The sequence below is a fragment of the Neophocaena asiaeorientalis genome, unplaced genomic scaffold, assembly GCF_003031525.2.
Source record: "Neophocaena asiaeorientalis asiaeorientalis breed wild unplaced genomic scaffold, Neophocaena_asiaeorientalis_V1.1 scaffold249, whole genome shotgun sequence".
Taxonomy (NCBI): Eukaryota; Metazoa; Chordata; class Mammalia; order Artiodactyla; family Phocoenidae; genus Neophocaena; species Neophocaena asiaeorientalis.
The window spans coordinates 10,099,078-10,117,962 of NW_020172625.1; the positions used below are offsets into that span (position 1 = coordinate 10,099,078).

Below are 18,885 nucleotides of genomic sequence, written 5' to 3' on the forward strand. Positions count from 1 at the left end.
ATGTAGAAAATCTAAAAAATACCTCTGTACTTCTACTCCCTATATGGAGAGAGCAAATAACTTTTCCTTTCCTTTCCTTTTTCTTCCTTTAATCCATTTATTAAATTTTTTAAATTAACTTTTTGAAAGCATCTGCTTAGTGGCCGAAATTGGCACGCAGGTACAAAAGCTTGAAGTCACCAATACGGTCCAACTGGGCCTCATTCCGCCAAGGGTGTCTCTGGACGGCCTCATCCCTCCAACTAAGAAAATACAGGGAACAAGCTCTCAGAACGCCAAGGGACTAACTGCTTAAGAGGATCTTCACTCTCGGTTAAACTTTCCTCCAGGAGCATTCTGGGACTGCCTCCTTTCCAGAACAGCTGAGGACAGGTGCTCTGGGCGGGGTATTCAGGTCAGACCCTGGCTCTAGGATCCTGTGACCTTAGGACCCCTCCCTCCTCGGTCCCCAGTAGACCAGAAACTAAAATAAAGTGTAATACAGCGACCTGAGGTAACTGCAAATGAGTCTGCAGAATCTTCTCGGGCGCTTAGAAACTCGCTTACGAGAGGAAGTCAGGGACCAAGCTGCCAGCCTCAGCCTCGTCAGGGACCACACACCGGCCGACCGCGGGCTGACCCGGAAGTGCTCGGCGGCGGCCTCCACGGCGGGGGCAGGGGCGCGGCCAAACCGGCGCTCACGCGCGCGCTCCCCGGGAGCTCCCGCGGGTGGCTCGGCGCTCTCCCGGAGGCGCTCCCGAGCCGCCGCGGACGCCGCCAACATGGCCGAGACGAGCGAGGAGGTGGCGGTCCTGGTGCAGCGGGTGGTGAAGGACATCACCAACGCCTTCAGGAGGAACCCGCACATGTGAGTCGCGCGCCGGCGATGCCCCCGCCTCCGCCGCCTCCGGGGGTCGTCGGGGGCGGGAGGGGGCGGGGCCAAACCTCGAGCCGACCTCGGACGGCAGGTCTTGACCCGCGCGCTGCTTACAAGAGCCGACGGAGCTGGGTCGGGGCCCGATAGTTGTCGGCCGCCGCGGGGCCAGCTTTCCGCTACCGGAACAAGCTCTCGGGCGAGTCCTTAGAAGTGACCTCCCTCCCACCCCTTTCCCAGGAGTTCACGAAACTCGAAAGACTTAACCCGTGTGTCCACGTCCCACATCCGTTTAAGGTACACGGTGTGGGTCTGTATGTGCTTTGTTAACACAACTCTTTTGAGGTTCATCCCGGACCTTGGTAAGAAGGGGTTACTAATCATCTTACTTTCCATGGGCCAAAACCCCCTCAGTTTACTAGCCGAAGGTAGCTTGAGGCTGCTTTTGACTTTCGCCTCACCTGTCCCAAAATTGTAGAGGAACTTCGATGAAACATTTTGTTTTGAAGGTGAACAGGGCATTCTCAAGAGAGTAGCTTCTGTAGACACAGGTTGAGTCTGGTGGGAAGCAGATGAAACCTCGACACTTGTTAGCATTAGCTGATTCATAGTTACAGGGAGCATATTAATTGTTTTTTTATTCAAACGCTGCTGCCCTCTTTAAGTAGGACACCACAGAACTGACACGTGTATCTTTCCCTCCTTCCTTTCCATTTTACTTGGAGTACTCCGGGAAGATCCGGTAAGAGACTGTATTCTGTCTGATACTTCTGCTTTTATGTAACGAAAAAGAAGCTATTAAAGAAGAGATATATCTACACATTGTATAAAAGAGTAAGGAAGAAGCAAGAGTGTAGCTATTTTCCTATCCATCCTCCCTTCATCCCTCCTTCCCTCAAGAGAAAGAAACATGGAATCCAGTTTTACATTGTTTTCACTTTACCTAATTGCTTATGGAGTTTTGTTTTTGTAAAAAATATTTTTTTCTTTAAACTGGAACGCATGAATTACTCTTTTTAAGCATTCTAACACCTTAAGCTTTTCTGCTGAAAAGAGGTGCCAAACCTTCATCTAAATGAAGTGTTCTTTTCCTTCAAGGTGATGCCCTCAGATGTCTTGCTCCCTCGTGGCACACAGTTGGAGACCTGCAACTGTGCCTCATTAAAAACAAGACACTGCTGGCCTCAAAACACACCTGCCACCTCTGACAGCGTCCACTTCCTTTCCCCTTGTGACTGCTGCCTTTTTCAGAATGAGAGTGTTTGGAATGATTTCCTGGCAGTAACCATAGTGGGCACTGGGCCTTCTAAAGAATGCTTTGATGCCTTGTTGTATATCAGTCTTTCAGTCCCCTTTTGAGAATGAGAGCTTTAGTGCAAATAAGAGACATTCTCAAAAAAAAAAAAAGTTGGACAAATGAAATGACTATTTTCTCATCATTTGGGGTTATTTTTCTTAAAGAAATTGAGGAGGTTAGAAAGAAGTCTAATAAGTACAGTAATCATCTTAGTTTATCTTCTTTGAAGTAGACTAGAAAAGCATCAGTATTTCATATTTGAAAAAACTTGAGTTTGAGTGTTCATTGGCCTGGCAGGTTGACACAGTGCAGTTTGGAACACATCCCGATTCTTCTGGATCATATTTATTGAAACTCATAAAGGACTTTAATGCCCCCCCAATCGCTATTTTTATGAGATCTCATCAATGTGCTTTGTGCCAGTGCATAACTTAAAATTATTAATAAACATTTGCGTCATTCAGTATTTTTTAAAGTTTGAAATAATTTGAGCATTTTAAAGAATATGAAATAATGATATAGATCTGAAAATTTTAAATAGCTTAACTCATTGTTTAGTATTAATCTTCAGCTATATTTTAGTACATATTCCCTACAGTAACAATATCTCCAGTAATATTACAATGCGTCTTTTAAAATGTCTTATAATTTGGACTTTTCAAAATTGCTCATACTTCCTCCCCTCATCTAACCCTTTTACTTCCAAAATACATATGCTCTATTTCTAGTTAAAAGAAAAAGGCATCATTCACCTTCAAAGTTAGTACCTAATTACACTTTTCAGTATTATAAAAGAAAGTTTTTTATTCTTTTTGTTTTCCTCTTTTCTACAAATACAAGATAGATCATAATTTTATTAGCCAGCATCTACTACAGTAAATATATTGACTTTGTCTCTGGAAATTTCTAGCCAGTAGGAGTTGAAGATATAATGGGTGAAATGTGGATTTTGTTACTGGTGGGTATGGATAGGTTACCCTTTCTCAGCCTGTTTCTGCTTTCTCTCTCTCTTTTTTAAAATTTATTTATTTAATTTATTTATTTTTGACTGCGTTGGGTCTTCGTTGCTGCGCGTAGGCTTTCTCTAGTTGTGGTGAGCGGGGACTATTCTTCGTTGCAGTGCGCGGGCTTCTCATTGCGGTGGCTTCTCTTGTTGCAGAGCATGGGCTCTAGAGGCTGATGAAAACATAGGAAAATCACCTCACACAGTGTCTTGCACTTAGTTGCCACTAGGTAAATAGTAGACTTAACCTGAATCCCTGTGTTCCTTAGGAAATATATTGGCCAACTGAATGATGAATGTGAAGCACTTTATAAACTGAAAAATACCATGCAAATGTTGTTTGTGTGGTTGACTCCTAGAGAATACTTTGGAAAAATAACTGAAGGCTTGACCCAGCGACAGGTATTAGCTTAATGTACAGATGCTGTGCTAGTGTGGAGGACAGCTGTTTACAGTGTAATTAGGGTCATATCAAAGTTCTCTTATCCAGAAAGTTATTATTTTTTATTACTCTGTAATATTTATTGAACTCTCACTGTTTATGTAGCTACCATCTTCACAGTATGGAATAGGAAGAAGTATAAAATACAGTTCTTGTACTCAAGGCCCTCAGAAATATCTGTGATGTTGGAAATGTTCTTTATCTGTCCTGTCCAAATGGTAACCACTAGCCATATATAGCTATTGAGTGCTTGAAATGTGGCTAGTGCGAAAGAAGATCTAAATTTGAAGTTTTATTTAATTTCAATTGATTTATACATAATGGACACATATGCCTGGTGACCACTGTATTGCACAGTGCAGGTCTAGGTGGAGACATTAAGACTTGTATGTATGAACAGTGCATTTACCCTGCAAAGCCGTTTATAATAAGGGCTGGACTATCAGTATGGTAAGCAAGTCGTACGTTGAGTCTATTAGTAGTTAAAAGGGAAGCTGGGTATGTCTGGGCTAGTGCTCTTAGGGGAGGTGGGTTATTGAGTGGCACTTTGAAGACAAGGTAGGATTTACAGTCTTGGAGACCTCTACAAGAAGCAGTGAATGGACTAAATTCACAAAATGTGATTGAAAAGATAAAGTAGGGACAGATTATGGAAGTCCTTGACTATCTGACTTAATTTCATTCATTCCATTGGTGCATTCAGCAAAAGAATGTTTCTATTTGATAGATACAATGCTGGTCTCTAGGTATATGGGGCTAGGATTGGGGTATAGATTGATGAACACACCACACTTGGTCCCTGCCCAGTGGAACTTTAAACAAATCAACACACAAATTATGAAAAGAGCCCCAAAGGATAAGAAGGATAGTTTGAAAGAATAATAACAGAGAGGACTAATTTAGGATGGAAGGTCAAGATAGTTTTCCTGAGGAAATAGCAATTAAATTGAGACATGAGGCTTGGATAAGAGTTGGCTCAGGGAAAATATACTTCTTAGGCAGTGGGTAGGCCCCAGTGAGAATTTTTGAGTAAGGCAGTAGTAATGAAAGGCAGTTTCAGATCGTCTGCAAGTTGAACTGAAGAATAGGAAAGCATAGAATCTTAATTGACTCCTTACACTTGATTTTTATCTATTTATTTGAACAATAGTATACTTGTAAAAGTTTGGGTTTGCAGTCTCACAGTACTGGGTTTGAACCTTGGCTTGTTATTTACTAGCTGAGTAGTCTCAGACAAGACTTTTTCCTCATCTATAAAATGGAATTAAAATTCCTACTTTATAAGATTAATGTGTGGAATAAATGAAATAGTGTATGTAAAACCTAAAACAGAGCATTGCATATAATAAACACTCAGTAAACAATAGTAATTTGTGTATCTGTTTTCTAAATAGGGTCAGTAATATAATTTCAGTGATAGTAATCTTTAGAATTGAGAAAGCTTATGAGGGCTCTAAAATTTCTTAATCACCAGTAAAGTTTTAGTTAACAATATGCAAGGTTCAGTTCTTTTAGATACTTTTCTAACTTTTTGGTCATTCTGGAAAGAATTCCAGTTTGAAGGAAAAAAATAACTATTAGATTAAAAAGATTTGTACCATTTGCTGAATCTTGGGCTGTTTTCTCTTCAGTCACTCCACATTACAGGGTTCAGTTTTAATATTTGGGGACCATCCTTACCTCCCCGACAGGAAGCTGGTCAATATTACTTTTGTAAATAAGTGGACCGACTCCAGTTAGACTGATGTTTCTGAAAAGTACAGACAAGAGAAGCTGTCTAAACATGAGGAACAAGGTCAGTATCAGTGTTGTATGAACCTTGAACTTCATCTAGAAGTTAGTGGATCCCCATTGTGAAGTGAAGCGCTAAGGGAGATATACCATGCTGTGGATGATCTTTTTAAGTAAATATGTAGGTTCATTCCATGTTGCTATTCCTTTGGAGCAGCCTTCAAAGGTAACCTACAAAGTGAGCACTGTGGTTTCTCGTTGAAAAGATTGGAACTTGATCGCTGTCTCAAATTTTCATGTTTGTAAAAACCCATGTCCTTGTTAATGCAGATATTTACTTGAGTATCCTGGTTAAGCACCAGGAATCTAAATTGCCAGAAACCTAAAAATAAAGAAGAATGGAATGTGGTGGTAGTGAAAGAGTCAGAAATTTCTCTTAGGAGACTATTTCATAAGGAAATAACTGGAGATGTATTTGATGTTTATAGCACATTCATTGTACCCATGAATGATACAAAAATTATATAAGAAAATGTTTAATGTGAATTGTTAAATTAAAAAAAAAAAAGAATTATGGGGCTTCCCTGGCAGTCCAGTGGTTAAGATTGCGTGCTTCTAGCACAGGGGGCACGGGTTCCATCCCTAGTCGGGAAACTAAGATCCCACATGCCATGGGGCACAGCCAAATAAATAAATAAATAAAAATTTAAAAAGGATTATAGAAGAGTATGTCCAACATAATCCCACTTTTGTAGACTACTTAGAAAAAAAGGATGCATACCCAACATTAGTGGTGGTAGAGGGATGACAAATGACTTTTAGTTTTTTTTCCCTGAATTTTCCAACTTTGGGTATGAAATTAGAATTTAAATAGCCAGAAATCTTGCTAGAACTCTAAAAGGAGTTAATCTGAAGCCTGCTTGCTTTCACTGATGTTTTTATTTTCATTAGTGTCAAGGGTTTTGGGCTAAATAGTAGGAGATCCAGATTTTGAATTAAGCCACTAGCACTATGACCTTGAGTAATCACCTTAACCTCAGTGGATCTCAGTTCCCTCATCTGACAAAATGAGAGACTGGAGGAATGAAGTCCCTTCCAATTTCAAAATGATTCTGGAATTCTGTTCTAAATTGTCTGAAAAAAAGTGGACTATGACCTAAGGGACTAGGCATAGGAGAAATCTGAAGTCAAATACACTGTTATTTGGAATCTTACTGACCTACCTTTATGAAGTACATGTTATATTTTTAGGAAGCAGCAAAGCATTGTATCTTAGGGTCAAAAAAGTTGACAAAGGCTTAACTTTCTTTGCTTTAGCTTCCCATTATCTGTTAACCAAGGAACTTTTCTGGTTGACCGCAGGCTCTTAACTGAATTAATGGTAATATACTTCATCTCTGCCTGGTAGTTTGTAGCTTACCACAGTCTTTACATTGTATTATTTGCTTTTCATAACTGGCAGGGAAGGTATTGTCATTTCTGTATTTCAGATGAGGATACTGATGGCAAGTGCCTAGTCAAATTCACATTGATCAGTGGTAGAACAGAGACTAACTAGAACCCTGGACCTTAGAAGGTTGAGTGCTTTTGTCTCTACATCCTCCTACCTCTCTTTCAATGTTTCTTTTTTTTTCATAGTGCTTCATATTCCCTGATACGACCATTTTCATTCTCTTTACATGAGAATAGTTTTTGGGTTTCTCAGTCATAAAATTTGAAAGCTGGATGAGACCTAGCAGCCCATTTCCCTTATTTAGAAATGTAATGCAATTCCTCTATTTTACAAATGAAGAAATTGAGGTCTACAGAGGCCAAGTGGCAGGAGATAGAGATATCGATACATATATAGAGAGATATATCTATATCATATTGACAAAGCTAGGATTTGGACCCACTGCATTAGAAGGAAATCAGAGGTAATGTTCTTTTGGAGAGTCAAGAAGTGATATTCTTTGAAAACTATTTGAATATTATCACTGAAGTGCACTGATAATCAGCGTTCCAGTAGCAGTTATTGAGCACCTGCTATATCCAAGGCATTCTTGTTTTTTAAAATTATTTCTTGGAAGGATAATAGCCAACTAACGCAGTGTGTTTTTATTTGTGCAGATGGTTCTGTACTTTCATTTAGGTACCAGATTATTAGTTGGGCATTTTATGTGTGGTGTACATAGTGAGCAAGGCAGGTTTTTACATTGTGAATTTAAGTAAAAAGTCCTCCCCCCACAATGGACTATACTCAGAAGCTAGGATTCTTTTATTCTTGTTACTCTAACATTCATATTGTTGACTTTTGCAGTTCTTTGTAGTGTTGTAGGTGGTTGTTAGATCTCAGAAAACAGACTTTCTTGAAATAATTATACTGAGTTTATTATTTTTTAACTATAATTCTAGTTTTCTTAAAATATTGTTTTACATAGTAATACCTGAACACCAGAAAATACCAGCAATTCAGACATGTATTTAGTCAGTTATAGATCTAGATGTGGCTAGTTGTCCTAATAGTGTGTTAAATTAGATTAGAATTCATATCACCAAATACAAAAATATATTTTGAAATACTGGACATTGGACTCAGATGCTCTCTCAGCATTGCCCCATTCTTCCTAAGAACTTCATTTATATTACTAGAGTGGCAAAGTGTTAACATTTTGTTTTAGATATTGACGCAACTCCCCAGCAAAACCATCAGCTTTGTGTAATCTGGGATCACCTTGTTTTATTCATTTTTGCATTTTCAGAACCTAACACAGTATCCAATTCATTGTAGTACTCAGGAAATGTTTAGATAGTACTCGCATGGTGTATCAAAACACCCCTGAGTCAACTGAGTCAGTTGTCGGGACAAAAAGCCTTAGGTCCCAAAGTCTACTTGGGAGTTAAATCAGCTCAAAAGAACGGTTAGTGACTTGCAACCCCTAGAATACCCTCTTTTATTGATATATCCCTGTGTCACTAATGAAGCAATCAGTAGAAAGTAGGTTACTTCTGAGCTATCCAGTTTAGAGTTTCCAGGACGGATTTTATTTTAGTTCCACAGCCTCCCACCAGTTTGTGATGGTGGCCTAACAGATAAAGAGTGCTTTTCTTATAACCTGTAATTGAACAGTTTTCCTCTTTGCATTTGTCAGCCAGCATACTGTCTTGGCAGGGGAATTCAAGGGCATAATAGATGCTGTCACACACAAGCTCTGAAAACCAGTTCTTTATTCTGTTTTTTAAAAACACATTTAAAAGAAATCTGCTTAGACACTCTAAAAATATTTATGTCAACTGCTCTTGTTAAAAGGTTTCTTGTAAGTTATTCATTAATTAATGGAAGAACATACTATTTGAGAAAGGATGTTTCACATAGACAAGAACTGTAAATTCTTTGTAGTTGAAAGGAATGAGTGCAGGTTTTACAAAAATATTTTTGTGTTTGCTGGTTCATTTACTGTGTAAGTCAACTGCCCTATGTATTGTTTATTAAATCTCTGCCTGTAATGTAAATTTTCTTTTTTTTTTATTGGAGTATAATTGCTTTACAATGTTGTGTTAGTTGCTGCTGTACAACGAAGTGGATCAGCTATATGTGTACATATATCCCCTCCCTCTTGGACCTCCCTCCCACCCCACCCCCATCCCACCCATCTAGGTCATCAGAGAGCACCGAGCTGAGCTCCCTGTGCTATACAGCAGGTTCCCACTAGCTATCTATTGTACACATGGTAGCGTATATATGTCAATCCTAATCTCCCAATTCATCCCACCCTTCCCTTCCCCCACTGTGTCCATGTGTCCATTCTCTACATCTGCATTTCTATTCCTGCCCTGCAAATAGGTTCATCTGTACCCTTTTTCTAGATTCCACGTGTATGCGTTAATATACAATATTTGTTTTTCTCTTTTTGACTTACTTCACTCTGTATGACAGACTCTAGGTCCATCCACATCTCTACAAATGACCTAATTTTATTCTTTTTTATGGCTGAGTAATATTCCTTGTATATATGTACCACATTGTCTTTATCCATTCATCTGTTGATGGACATTTAGGTTGCTTCCATGTCCTGGCTATTGTAAATAGTGCTGCAATGAACATTGTGGTACATGTATCTTTTTGAATTGCAGTTTTCTCAGGATATATGCCTAGTAGTGGGATTGCTGGGTCATATGGTAGTTCTATTTTTTGCCTGTAATGTAAATTTTCAACTTAAGTTGAGATGGATTAAGGGATATAGAAGCCACCACAGATGAAAATGGTCAAATCCTGAAGTGTATTTTGTGTTTTAACAATATTTACATAATAACATGTTTTTTATTTTAGAAATGTATAAAGAATTATAAAAAAGAAAAGAAAATATGGCCCACAGTCTCACTGATAATATAATTTTATTAATAATCTGGTCTACATATATTTATTAGCAGGCAAACATAAATACATTTTTGACATTTTTATAGTCATAAATAATATGTACAAGTAACTAGAAAATTTAAACTGTATAAAAATAAATCCTGTCCCCAAAAGGTTCTTGGTATCCTTTCAAGAAATTTTTTAGTGCATCTATATATCTTTTTAAAAGATTATACAGGGACTTCCCTGGTGGTCCAGTGGTTAAGAATCTGCCTTCCAATGTAGGGGACACGGGTTTGATCCCTGGTGGGGGAACTAAGATCCCACATGCTGTGGGGCAACTAAACAACTAAACGCATGCTCTCTAGAGCCCACACACAACAACTATAGAGAAGCCCACAACTAAGAGCCCACACACCGCAATGAAGACCCAGAATAGCCAAAAAAAAAAAAAAAAAGGAAAAGAAAAAGACTAGGACTTTGCCCTTAAAAAAAAAAAGAGATTATACAAAGGGCTTTGTGCTGTACACTGTATTTGGCATTTTGCTTTTTTTGTTTTATGTATGTTGGCACCCTTATACCAGCATATGCAGATTTACCTCATAATTTTTTTTTCAGCTCTATAACATGGATGAACCACATTTATTTTACCAGTCTTATATTGTTTGATACACATTCAGAGTATTTCCAGATTGTTGCACTGTTGCCATGAATATCTAATGAATTCATATATTTTGGCGCAGGATAATTTCTGAACAGTAGAATCACTGGGTCAAAGGGTATATGTACTTTAAAAATTGACAGACATTTTCAAATTTCTATTCAAAGATTAGACCAGTTTTCATTCCTGTAACAGCAAGTACAGCATACTGATTTTTCCATACTCTTGTCAGTATTATCAAACTTTTAAAAGATTATTATTTCTACCAACCCATTGGTGAGCTAAATATTTTTAAGAAAGGGAAATATGTACAGTTTTTTTTTAATATTCTGTAGGATATGAAAATTTTTGAAAAGGCTAGTATTCTTATCTTTAATTCTTTTTTATGTTTTACATATTAAGAGATGAAATTGGCCTGATCCCATGTCCTGAAGCTAGGTATAATCGGAGTCCCATAGTCCTGGTTGAAAACAAACTTGGCGTGGAGAGCTGGTGTGTCAAGTTCCTTTTACCGTATGTCCACAACAAACTCCTTTTGTACAGAACAAGAAAGCAATGGCTGAACAAAGATGGTAAGTATGGAGTCTATCCTCTTTCTTTGACTTTTAGAAGCAGCATGAAATATAGTGGGAAGAACCCTCTCTGATGTTGCCATTCCTGGATTCTAGTTCTGGCTTTTTCATTCACTGCCTGGGCAGGCGTTTAACGTTTCTGTCAACTGAGGAGCTTGGACTCATCACTCGTTTTCTAATTTTGCATCCATGATGATTCTGTGGAAGGTGCCTCAAGCAGGGTGCCAGGCCCTCTACTGCAAACAGATTTTTTTTTTTTTAATGTATTGGGGTCATTTGTAAGATATTTGAAGAAAACATCTCATGGCTAAAAACAGTTTGAAAATCTGTGAAGTGAACTCTAGTCCCTACAAGCTCTGATTCTCTGGTTTCTAATCCTTTAGTACGTTATGAGCAATAGAACTCATTTAGTAGCAGTCCAAATGAGATAACCAAGGTGTGATGGTGGTGGTTATACTGTGAACCAGGTCAGTGGTTTATGATGGTGCTGTTGTACTTTGACTCCCAAGTAAGCTCTGGCCCACTGTGTTCTGTTCCTATGCTGAAATGAGCAAAAGAAAACCATCCTATTTCTTCATTTTTTCTGCTTCTCCGAGGTAGTTCTTTGCTGCATCAGACAATCCCTATTCATCCCACCTGGTGTCTTTTCCTTGTTTTCCCCTTGTATGTGATGTTAAGCCTCCATGTACACAAATTCAGTTTACTTTTTAGGTAAACGTAGGATCTGAGTTCTCACTTTTTTGGAGAGTGCTCATCCAAGACCATATTCTTGACTGTTTCTGTAAAGCTCCTTCCCCTTCCCACATACAGCAGTACCTTCAAAAGTGCTCAGTATATCTGTTAGCTAATTTTGAATAAGAACTTTGTTTCTTAGAGAATTTTAATTATAAGTTCAGTAGCCATTACTGAGGGCCTACTCCTACCTGAAGCTGTTCTAAGTACTGTGGAGGATAAAAAGATGAATAATACCTGTTTCCTTTACTCAGGAAGCTTACAGTTGAGTGAGAAACAGTCTCTTCATGGAGAATAGTGTTGCCAAAGGGGACATGCCAATTTCCTTGTATTCCTCTTGGCATTGTCCTTAATATACTCTCATAATAGGTTAATAGCACTTTTCCCTGTTTAGACCAGTAGAAAAGGTAATCTGATTTGAAGATTTAATGTGAAATAGTTTCTATTTTCTGTTTCACTCAGTTAGTCCACTGATATATATATTTCTTAATGATAAGGCTATGTCTAAGTTTATGGCATAACTTAAGTTTGTGGCAGAAACTTAAAGGCATAAGTTTAGGCATAAACTTAAAGTTAAGGGCATTTATCTGTTGTTAGCCCCTCTTTCATTCTCCATTCCATTACCCTATAGTAGTTTTCATCAACATTAAGGTACAAAGTAGCACCATGTGAATCCATCAAGTTATTTTTTTGCCTAACAGAGCTATATCGTGTATGTTCTGGCACACAGAAATGTATAATTGAGCCAATACGTAACTAACTCTGCAGGGGGAGACAAATGATGCTCTTGTAGAGAAGAAACAGTATGAATTTGAAAGTGTCAAAGGCTGTCATTTCAGATCATCAGCTTTTGCCCTTTCATGTATGCTAGCCCAACCTGCCTTCTTCCTGTAGTCTTCCAAGCTCTTCTCTCCATTTCCCTGTTTCTTGTCTTTCTGGGCAGTGCACTGTAGGCTTTGCTAAATCTCCTCATCATGTAGTTTTATCTTGATAGACCCAGGAGAATCCAGGCAGAAGATCAAATGGTTAAGCTCACTCACATGAATTGCTGACATCTAAGGTTTGAATTCTGATGCAACTGTTCGTGTATACAGAAGCAACTTGATTTTATCTTAACCTATATCTTCATGGAAGTAGTTTTCAGTTTCACTTTCTGGGGGCAGCGACAGTATAGTTCAATGCGGTGTCATATATTACTCAGGTTGTATATTGTATTATTGGTAAAAATATGGAAGTGAGTTTCTGATGTGATAAAAAAAGATACCTGAAAATGCAGACTGACTAACATAAGAGTGTTCTGCTAAACTTGTGAACTGAAGAGCACAGTGGTGAATTTTGCTAAGGAAAGAAAGTTAAAAGTATTAGGAAAAAGCAGTCATTTCATGAAAATGCTATACTTTTAAAATTGTTTTTGTAGAAAATATACATATAAGAGCCAAGTGAAGAAAGCTGGCAGTTTAAGAACAATTTTAGAAATGCCAGTGTCTTTGTGATAGATCATGCCCAAATCCTCGGCATTCCCTTAAGAATGTATTCTGTAACTGCAGGTGACCTTTATTCTGGGCATATATTTTTTTTCTTTTTAACCAAACTGAATTCATGCTCTCATTAGTGTGCTGAATTCCTTAGATGTTTGAAAATCATCTGTATTAGTCAGGGTTCTCCACAGCAACAACCAATAGAGATTTTATGTATATATATACATAAAACGAGATTCATTATGATGAATTGGCTCACATGATTATGGAGGCTGAGAAGTCCCACAATCTGCTTTCTGCAAGCTGGGGACCCAGAAAAGCCAGTGATTTAATTCAGTTTGGGTCTGAAGGATTGAGAAGCAGGGGAGCCAGTGGTTTAAATCCCAGTCTGGAAGCTGGAGAAGGTAAGATGAGGTGTCCCAACTCAAGCAGACAGAGGAAGCAAAAAAGGAGTCAATTCTCCTGTTTTCCTCCTTTTGTTCTGTTCAGGTCCTCAACAGATTGATGTTCACCCACATTGGGGAGGGCAGTCTACTGAGTCTTCAGATTCAAATGTTAATCTCATCTGAAAACACCCTCACTAATACACTCAGAAATCATGTTTAGTAATGTTTAATCTGTGCACCCTGTAGACAGTCAAGTTTAACCGTAGTTTAACCAAAAGTAACCATCACAGTCTCCCTGTTTATTTACTTAGAGAGAAACTAATATTTTTTAAAAGTGTGCTGCAGTAATAGCCATATTTGGTTTGGGAGACGGGTGATACTGTAATTCTGATTTATGAAAAATCCATGGCAGAAACGAAAAGCAAGAGAGAAGTCCATAGCAGTGGAGTCCTGACTGAGTAGTGCTCTGTTCCGCACTCTATCTCCATGTCAGCGCTTCCATCTTTTTGTTGTTGTTCTTCCCTCTTTCTCACAATGCTTGCTCTCAGTCCATCACTGAGCTCTCTGTTATCTCTTCATTTCTTATTTCTCATCTGGACAAATATTATTACCTCATAGTTGGTCTACTCCATTTTCGGCCTCTCTTCTGTAATCCATGTCCGTCATGCCACTAGTCAGTCGTTTCAAACACTTCTTAGAAACACAGTTTGAAAGATGCTTTTCTGAAATATGTATCCTCTTGTTTCATGATGCCTAGAGGGACAAGGTAGACTTATTATCCTTCGCATGGTATTCAAGGGCCTTCACGATCTGTCTGCAGGCTGTATTACCAGCTTTTTCCTCTACTTTTTTTTTTTTTTTTTTTTTTTTTTTTTTTTGGTATGCCGGCCTCTCACTGTTGTGGCCACGCATACTGTAGCAATATAGGAGAATGCATACGTAATAATGTTGAGTAAAAAACATAGAACAAAATTGTGCATTTATCATTGCTATAACTGTAAAAATGTGTGTAAGAAAGAATCTTTGCAGGGGAATGTAAATGAATTGTTAACTAAGTTGGATTATATGTGATTTTCTTTTTGAAAATTTGCACGTAGTCAATTCTTGAAATATTTGTGAAATTAAATGAATAGTGGTAGAGAAATTGTGTTTTTTTGTGCCAAAAACTACTAAAAGAATGAATAGCTTAGTTTGATTATTCTTTATAGACGTATTCTAAAGTGGTTTCAGTGTCAACTTTTAAAAAGTTATACTTATCATAAGTAGAAGAAAATCTTCATGTCTTTGTATCTGAAGATAATCTTTGTGTCTCTGACAGCTTAGAACAAAGTTATCATTAAAATTACTATGACATGAGATATAAGTATAATGTGATATATGTATATAAAATGAAGAGGACCTTAAAAGAAAGAGAAGCCACACCTTCAAGGGTAGGACTGTTTGTTTTTAATATGACTTCTCTTTATTTTAGAATTGATAGATGTCACATGCACCCTGCTACTTCTAAACCCAGACTTTACCACTGCGTGGAACGTGAGGTACGTCATTCTCATCAGTGATAAAATGAAATTGCCCAAATTTCTGAAGACATATAAGCCACATGAATTGTTAGCTTTTTGAAAAGTGAAATATAAATCACATATTCATGGCATCTTAAACTTATTTCTTCTTTATAATATCTCCATGACAGTTCTAATATACACTTTGCCCCTTTTTGCATGTTTATGTTTGTTCTCCCTAAAATTCTTGCCTGAAATATAAATTTTCATGTTGAATTACAGTATACCATTTGATACATGCTTTTATCTTCCTTTTTTAGGGGGGTAGAAGGAAGCAGCATAATTGGTTGTATTGTAAAGTGTTGGTTAGTATATTTGAGAAGCACTGCAGTGCAGTAGAAAGTGTAAAAGTGAGCATTCAAGGTCACAAACTGTTAGTTTAGTCACCTTGTGACCTCTGTGGGCAAATCATTTGAAGTCTCTGGCACTCAGTATTTTGGAGAAGGACCACATCTTATTAGTATCTTAAGTTCTTTAATTCTGATTGTTGTTGCTTTAAACACAGAATACTTTATAGAAATATTAAAATTCAGGTCAGGTTCATTTCTTAAAATTTTCATTTAAACAGTATGTATGGTTTTTAAAAATTGGTGGTTCTTTAGACTAACACAAATTTTCCTGGAGGAAAGCAGGATACAAATTGTAGATAAATAAAAGTGAAGTCCTGTTGAACATTGTGAATTCATTTAAAATTTCCTATAGGAAAGAGCCATAAATTATAGCTCTTTATCTTTAAAGATGACTTAAACAATACTTCAATTTTCTGTGAATTTTAATTCCACGTTAGTGTTTTATAATACCCACTGAATTTTAAATTTGTAGCTAGTTTTATTAAATTTAGGTAACCTCTATTATTTTTTTTAAATTGTCTTTTGACTGATAATGATCAGATATTTAGAGTAAAGAGTGAGAAAGGATAGGATGAAATAGACAGCTTTAAAAATTTACAAATTTTAGAATTCTGATTTTCTTTCATGGAAAGCTCCACAGTGGTTAGGGAGTAGACTAATGTTTATGAGTGGCTACTCTATGCCAGGGACCATACTACAACTTTATATGTTATCTCATTTAACCCAAATAATACTTGACAACATTTGTTCATTCATTCATCAAATATTTATTGATTAACTGTATACTCTATGCTAGGTCCTAGGCACTGGGAATAGAACCATGAGCAAAACAAACAAAAATCTCTGTCCTTGTGGAACTTTTATTCTAGTAGAGGAAGAAAAGCAATAAGGACATTAATAAGTGAAATATATGGTAGATCAAGTGTTGCTTAATCCTATGGAGAAAAAGTGGGAAAGGAAAGTAGGGAAGACCAGTAAGAGAATGGAAGGAATGGATGGTATTGCAGTTTTAATAGGCTACATTTGAGCAAAGACTGCCATGAAGCCAGGGATCAATCTCTGTCAGTTTTGGGCTAAGAACATTCCACGTAGAGAGAACAGCAAGTGGAAAAGCCCTCATTCATGACTGAAGTGTTCCTGGTTATTCTGGAACAGCAAGGAAGCCAGGGTAGCTGGAGTAGCATGAATGAGAGAGAGAGTAACAGGAGATGAGGCCAGAGAGTGATGGGCCAGATCTCACTGGGCTTTGTAGATCTTCATAAGCTGCTGTCAATAAGACAGCAATAAGAAATTTTGACTTTTACTTGGGGTGAGATAGAAAGTCATTGAAGGTTTTCAAGGTTAGGAGGGACAATATCTTGTTTTAAAACTCTGATTCCTGTGTGGAAAGTAGACTGTAGGAGTGCAGGGAGTGGTTAGGAAGTTAAGAAGTGGTTGCAGTAGTTTAGGTGAGTGATGATGGTGACTGAGGTAGATAAAGCTCAGCACTAGAAGTGGTGTGAAGCAGGTAAGATTCTCACTGTATTTTATAAACTATGTAAGCTTTGACTGTATTTAATAAACTGATTTTAAAGACACAGATGATAAATTGGATGTGAGAGAATGAAGAAGGTCAAGATTGACTCTGGTTTTTGGCCTGAGCAACTGAAAGGTTGGAGTTGCTATTTACTGAAATGGGGATGTCTGGAAGAGGAGCAGATTTAAGTGCGTGAGGGGGCAGGTGCTGGTTGGAAGTCAAGAGGTCAGTTTGGGACATGTTAGGTTTGTGTCCAAGCAGTTGTGTATGAATCTAGAGTTCAGGCAAGAGTTCTAGGCCAGATATAATTTGGGAATCACTGGAAAATGTATGGTATTTAAAGCCATGAGATTGTTTGAGATATCCAAAGTAGTGGGTATAGATATTAGAAGAGAACCAGTCCAAAGACTAAGCACTGGGACACTACAGGTTTCTAGAGCTGCACAGTTCAGTATAGTAGCCACTAGCCACAAGTGGCTATTGAGCCCTTGAGATATGACTAGTCTCCATTGAGATGTGCTGTAAGTGTAAACTACACATCAGATTTTGAAGACTGAGTACCCCCAAAAGTAAAATATCTTTCTTATTAGTAATTTTTATATTGATTACATGTTGAAATTATATTTTGGGTATATTAATTAAATACAATATATTACTTTGTACTTGTTTTTAATGTAGCTGTTAGAAAATTTTTAATTACATATATGGCTCACATGTATGACTCACATTATATTTCTGTTGGACAGCGCTGTTCTAGAGTTTGCGAGATGAGGAAGAATCAACAAAGGAGACTTTTAGGAAGGTACTATAAACCTAAAACTGAGCGCTTTCTTAAGGGTAGAGACCATGTCTTTTTTTTTTTTTTCCTTGTTTCCCTAGCCTCTAACACTTTAGTGCCTGGTATACAATAGATACTCAGTTTGCAGACTGGGCACTGAAAATAATTAAATTCAGTGAAAAAGAAATGAGTGTAATAGAGAAGTGGGAGTACCATTTTTATTTATGTTCACAGATTCCTCATCATTACAGAGGAATTTAAAATCCTCCCACAAAAAAAGATTCTTACTAGCATAATGTATATACACAAACACATATAATTCATTGTATATTCTATATGGCAGTTTAGTGGTGAAGAGAGAACCTAGTTCTTAAGATATATGAATCTTAGTCCTGTTTCATTAGTTAACTAGCAGTTGCCTTGGACAAGACCTTTAACTTCTCAGGAGTTTTAGTTTCCATAGCTGTGAAATAAAAGATCTGAATTAGGGCTTCCCTGGTGGCGCAGTGGTTGAGAGTCCACCTGCTGAGGCAGGGGACGTGGGTTCGTGCCCTGGTCCGGGAAGATCCCACATGCCGCGGAGCGGCTGGGCCCGTGAGCCATAGCCACTGAGCCTGCGCGTCCGGAGCCTGTGCTCTGCAACGGGAGAGGCCACAACAGTGAGAGGCCCGCGTACCGCCAAAAAAAAAAAAAAAAATCTGAATTAGGTGATTTTTTTTTTAAATGATTCTGTTGAAACTGTGTTTTGATTGTGGTTTGGTCTTATGAAGGGAAATTGCTCCATAAATCTGACTTCAGTGATGTTAATAATCTTGAAGCTATTCTAGTAAGATGATTTAGTAAGTTTTGTGCTGGATGAGTAGAAAGGAAACCTTGATTTTTAAGAAACCCATTGTAGATATGTGTTCTAGTAAATTTTAATTTGTATTGGTAAGATTGACATGTAAAGACAGAGTCATGAGTCCATTTTGAGCAAAAAACAAACAACTTTGGAAATAAACTGATCTAATGCTGTAAGTTCTCACAAATCAAATACTCAACATTTTATGTTTAATTGTTGGTACATTTCTTCTGCAGTAACTTTGGGAATCGTTGAATGATCTTTGGCTGTATTTTATAAACTGCTAAAAGATGTTGTAACATATCAGTAGTTCACTTTATAGGTGTCGCAGTCTTAGGAAGAAAAACAAG

General features: G+C 37.7%; 1 protein-coding gene across 1 annotated transcript in view; it reads left to right on the top strand.

Moving 5' to 3' along the window:
• The window catches only part of PTAR1 (protein prenyltransferase alpha subunit repeat containing 1), a 49,199-nt gene that overhangs the window by 6,409 nt on the left and 23,905 nt on the right, over positions 1–18,885 (top strand). The window contains exons 2-4 of the mRNA XM_024738958.1: positions 489–847; positions 10,726–10,895; positions 14,963–15,029. Of these exons, the coding sequence (XP_024594726.1) occupies positions 504–847; positions 10,726–10,895; positions 14,963–15,029 (581 nt within the window). The 5' untranslated portion in view covers positions 489–503. The remainder of the gene's footprint in view (positions 1–488; positions 848–10,725; positions 10,896–14,962; positions 15,030–18,885) is intronic.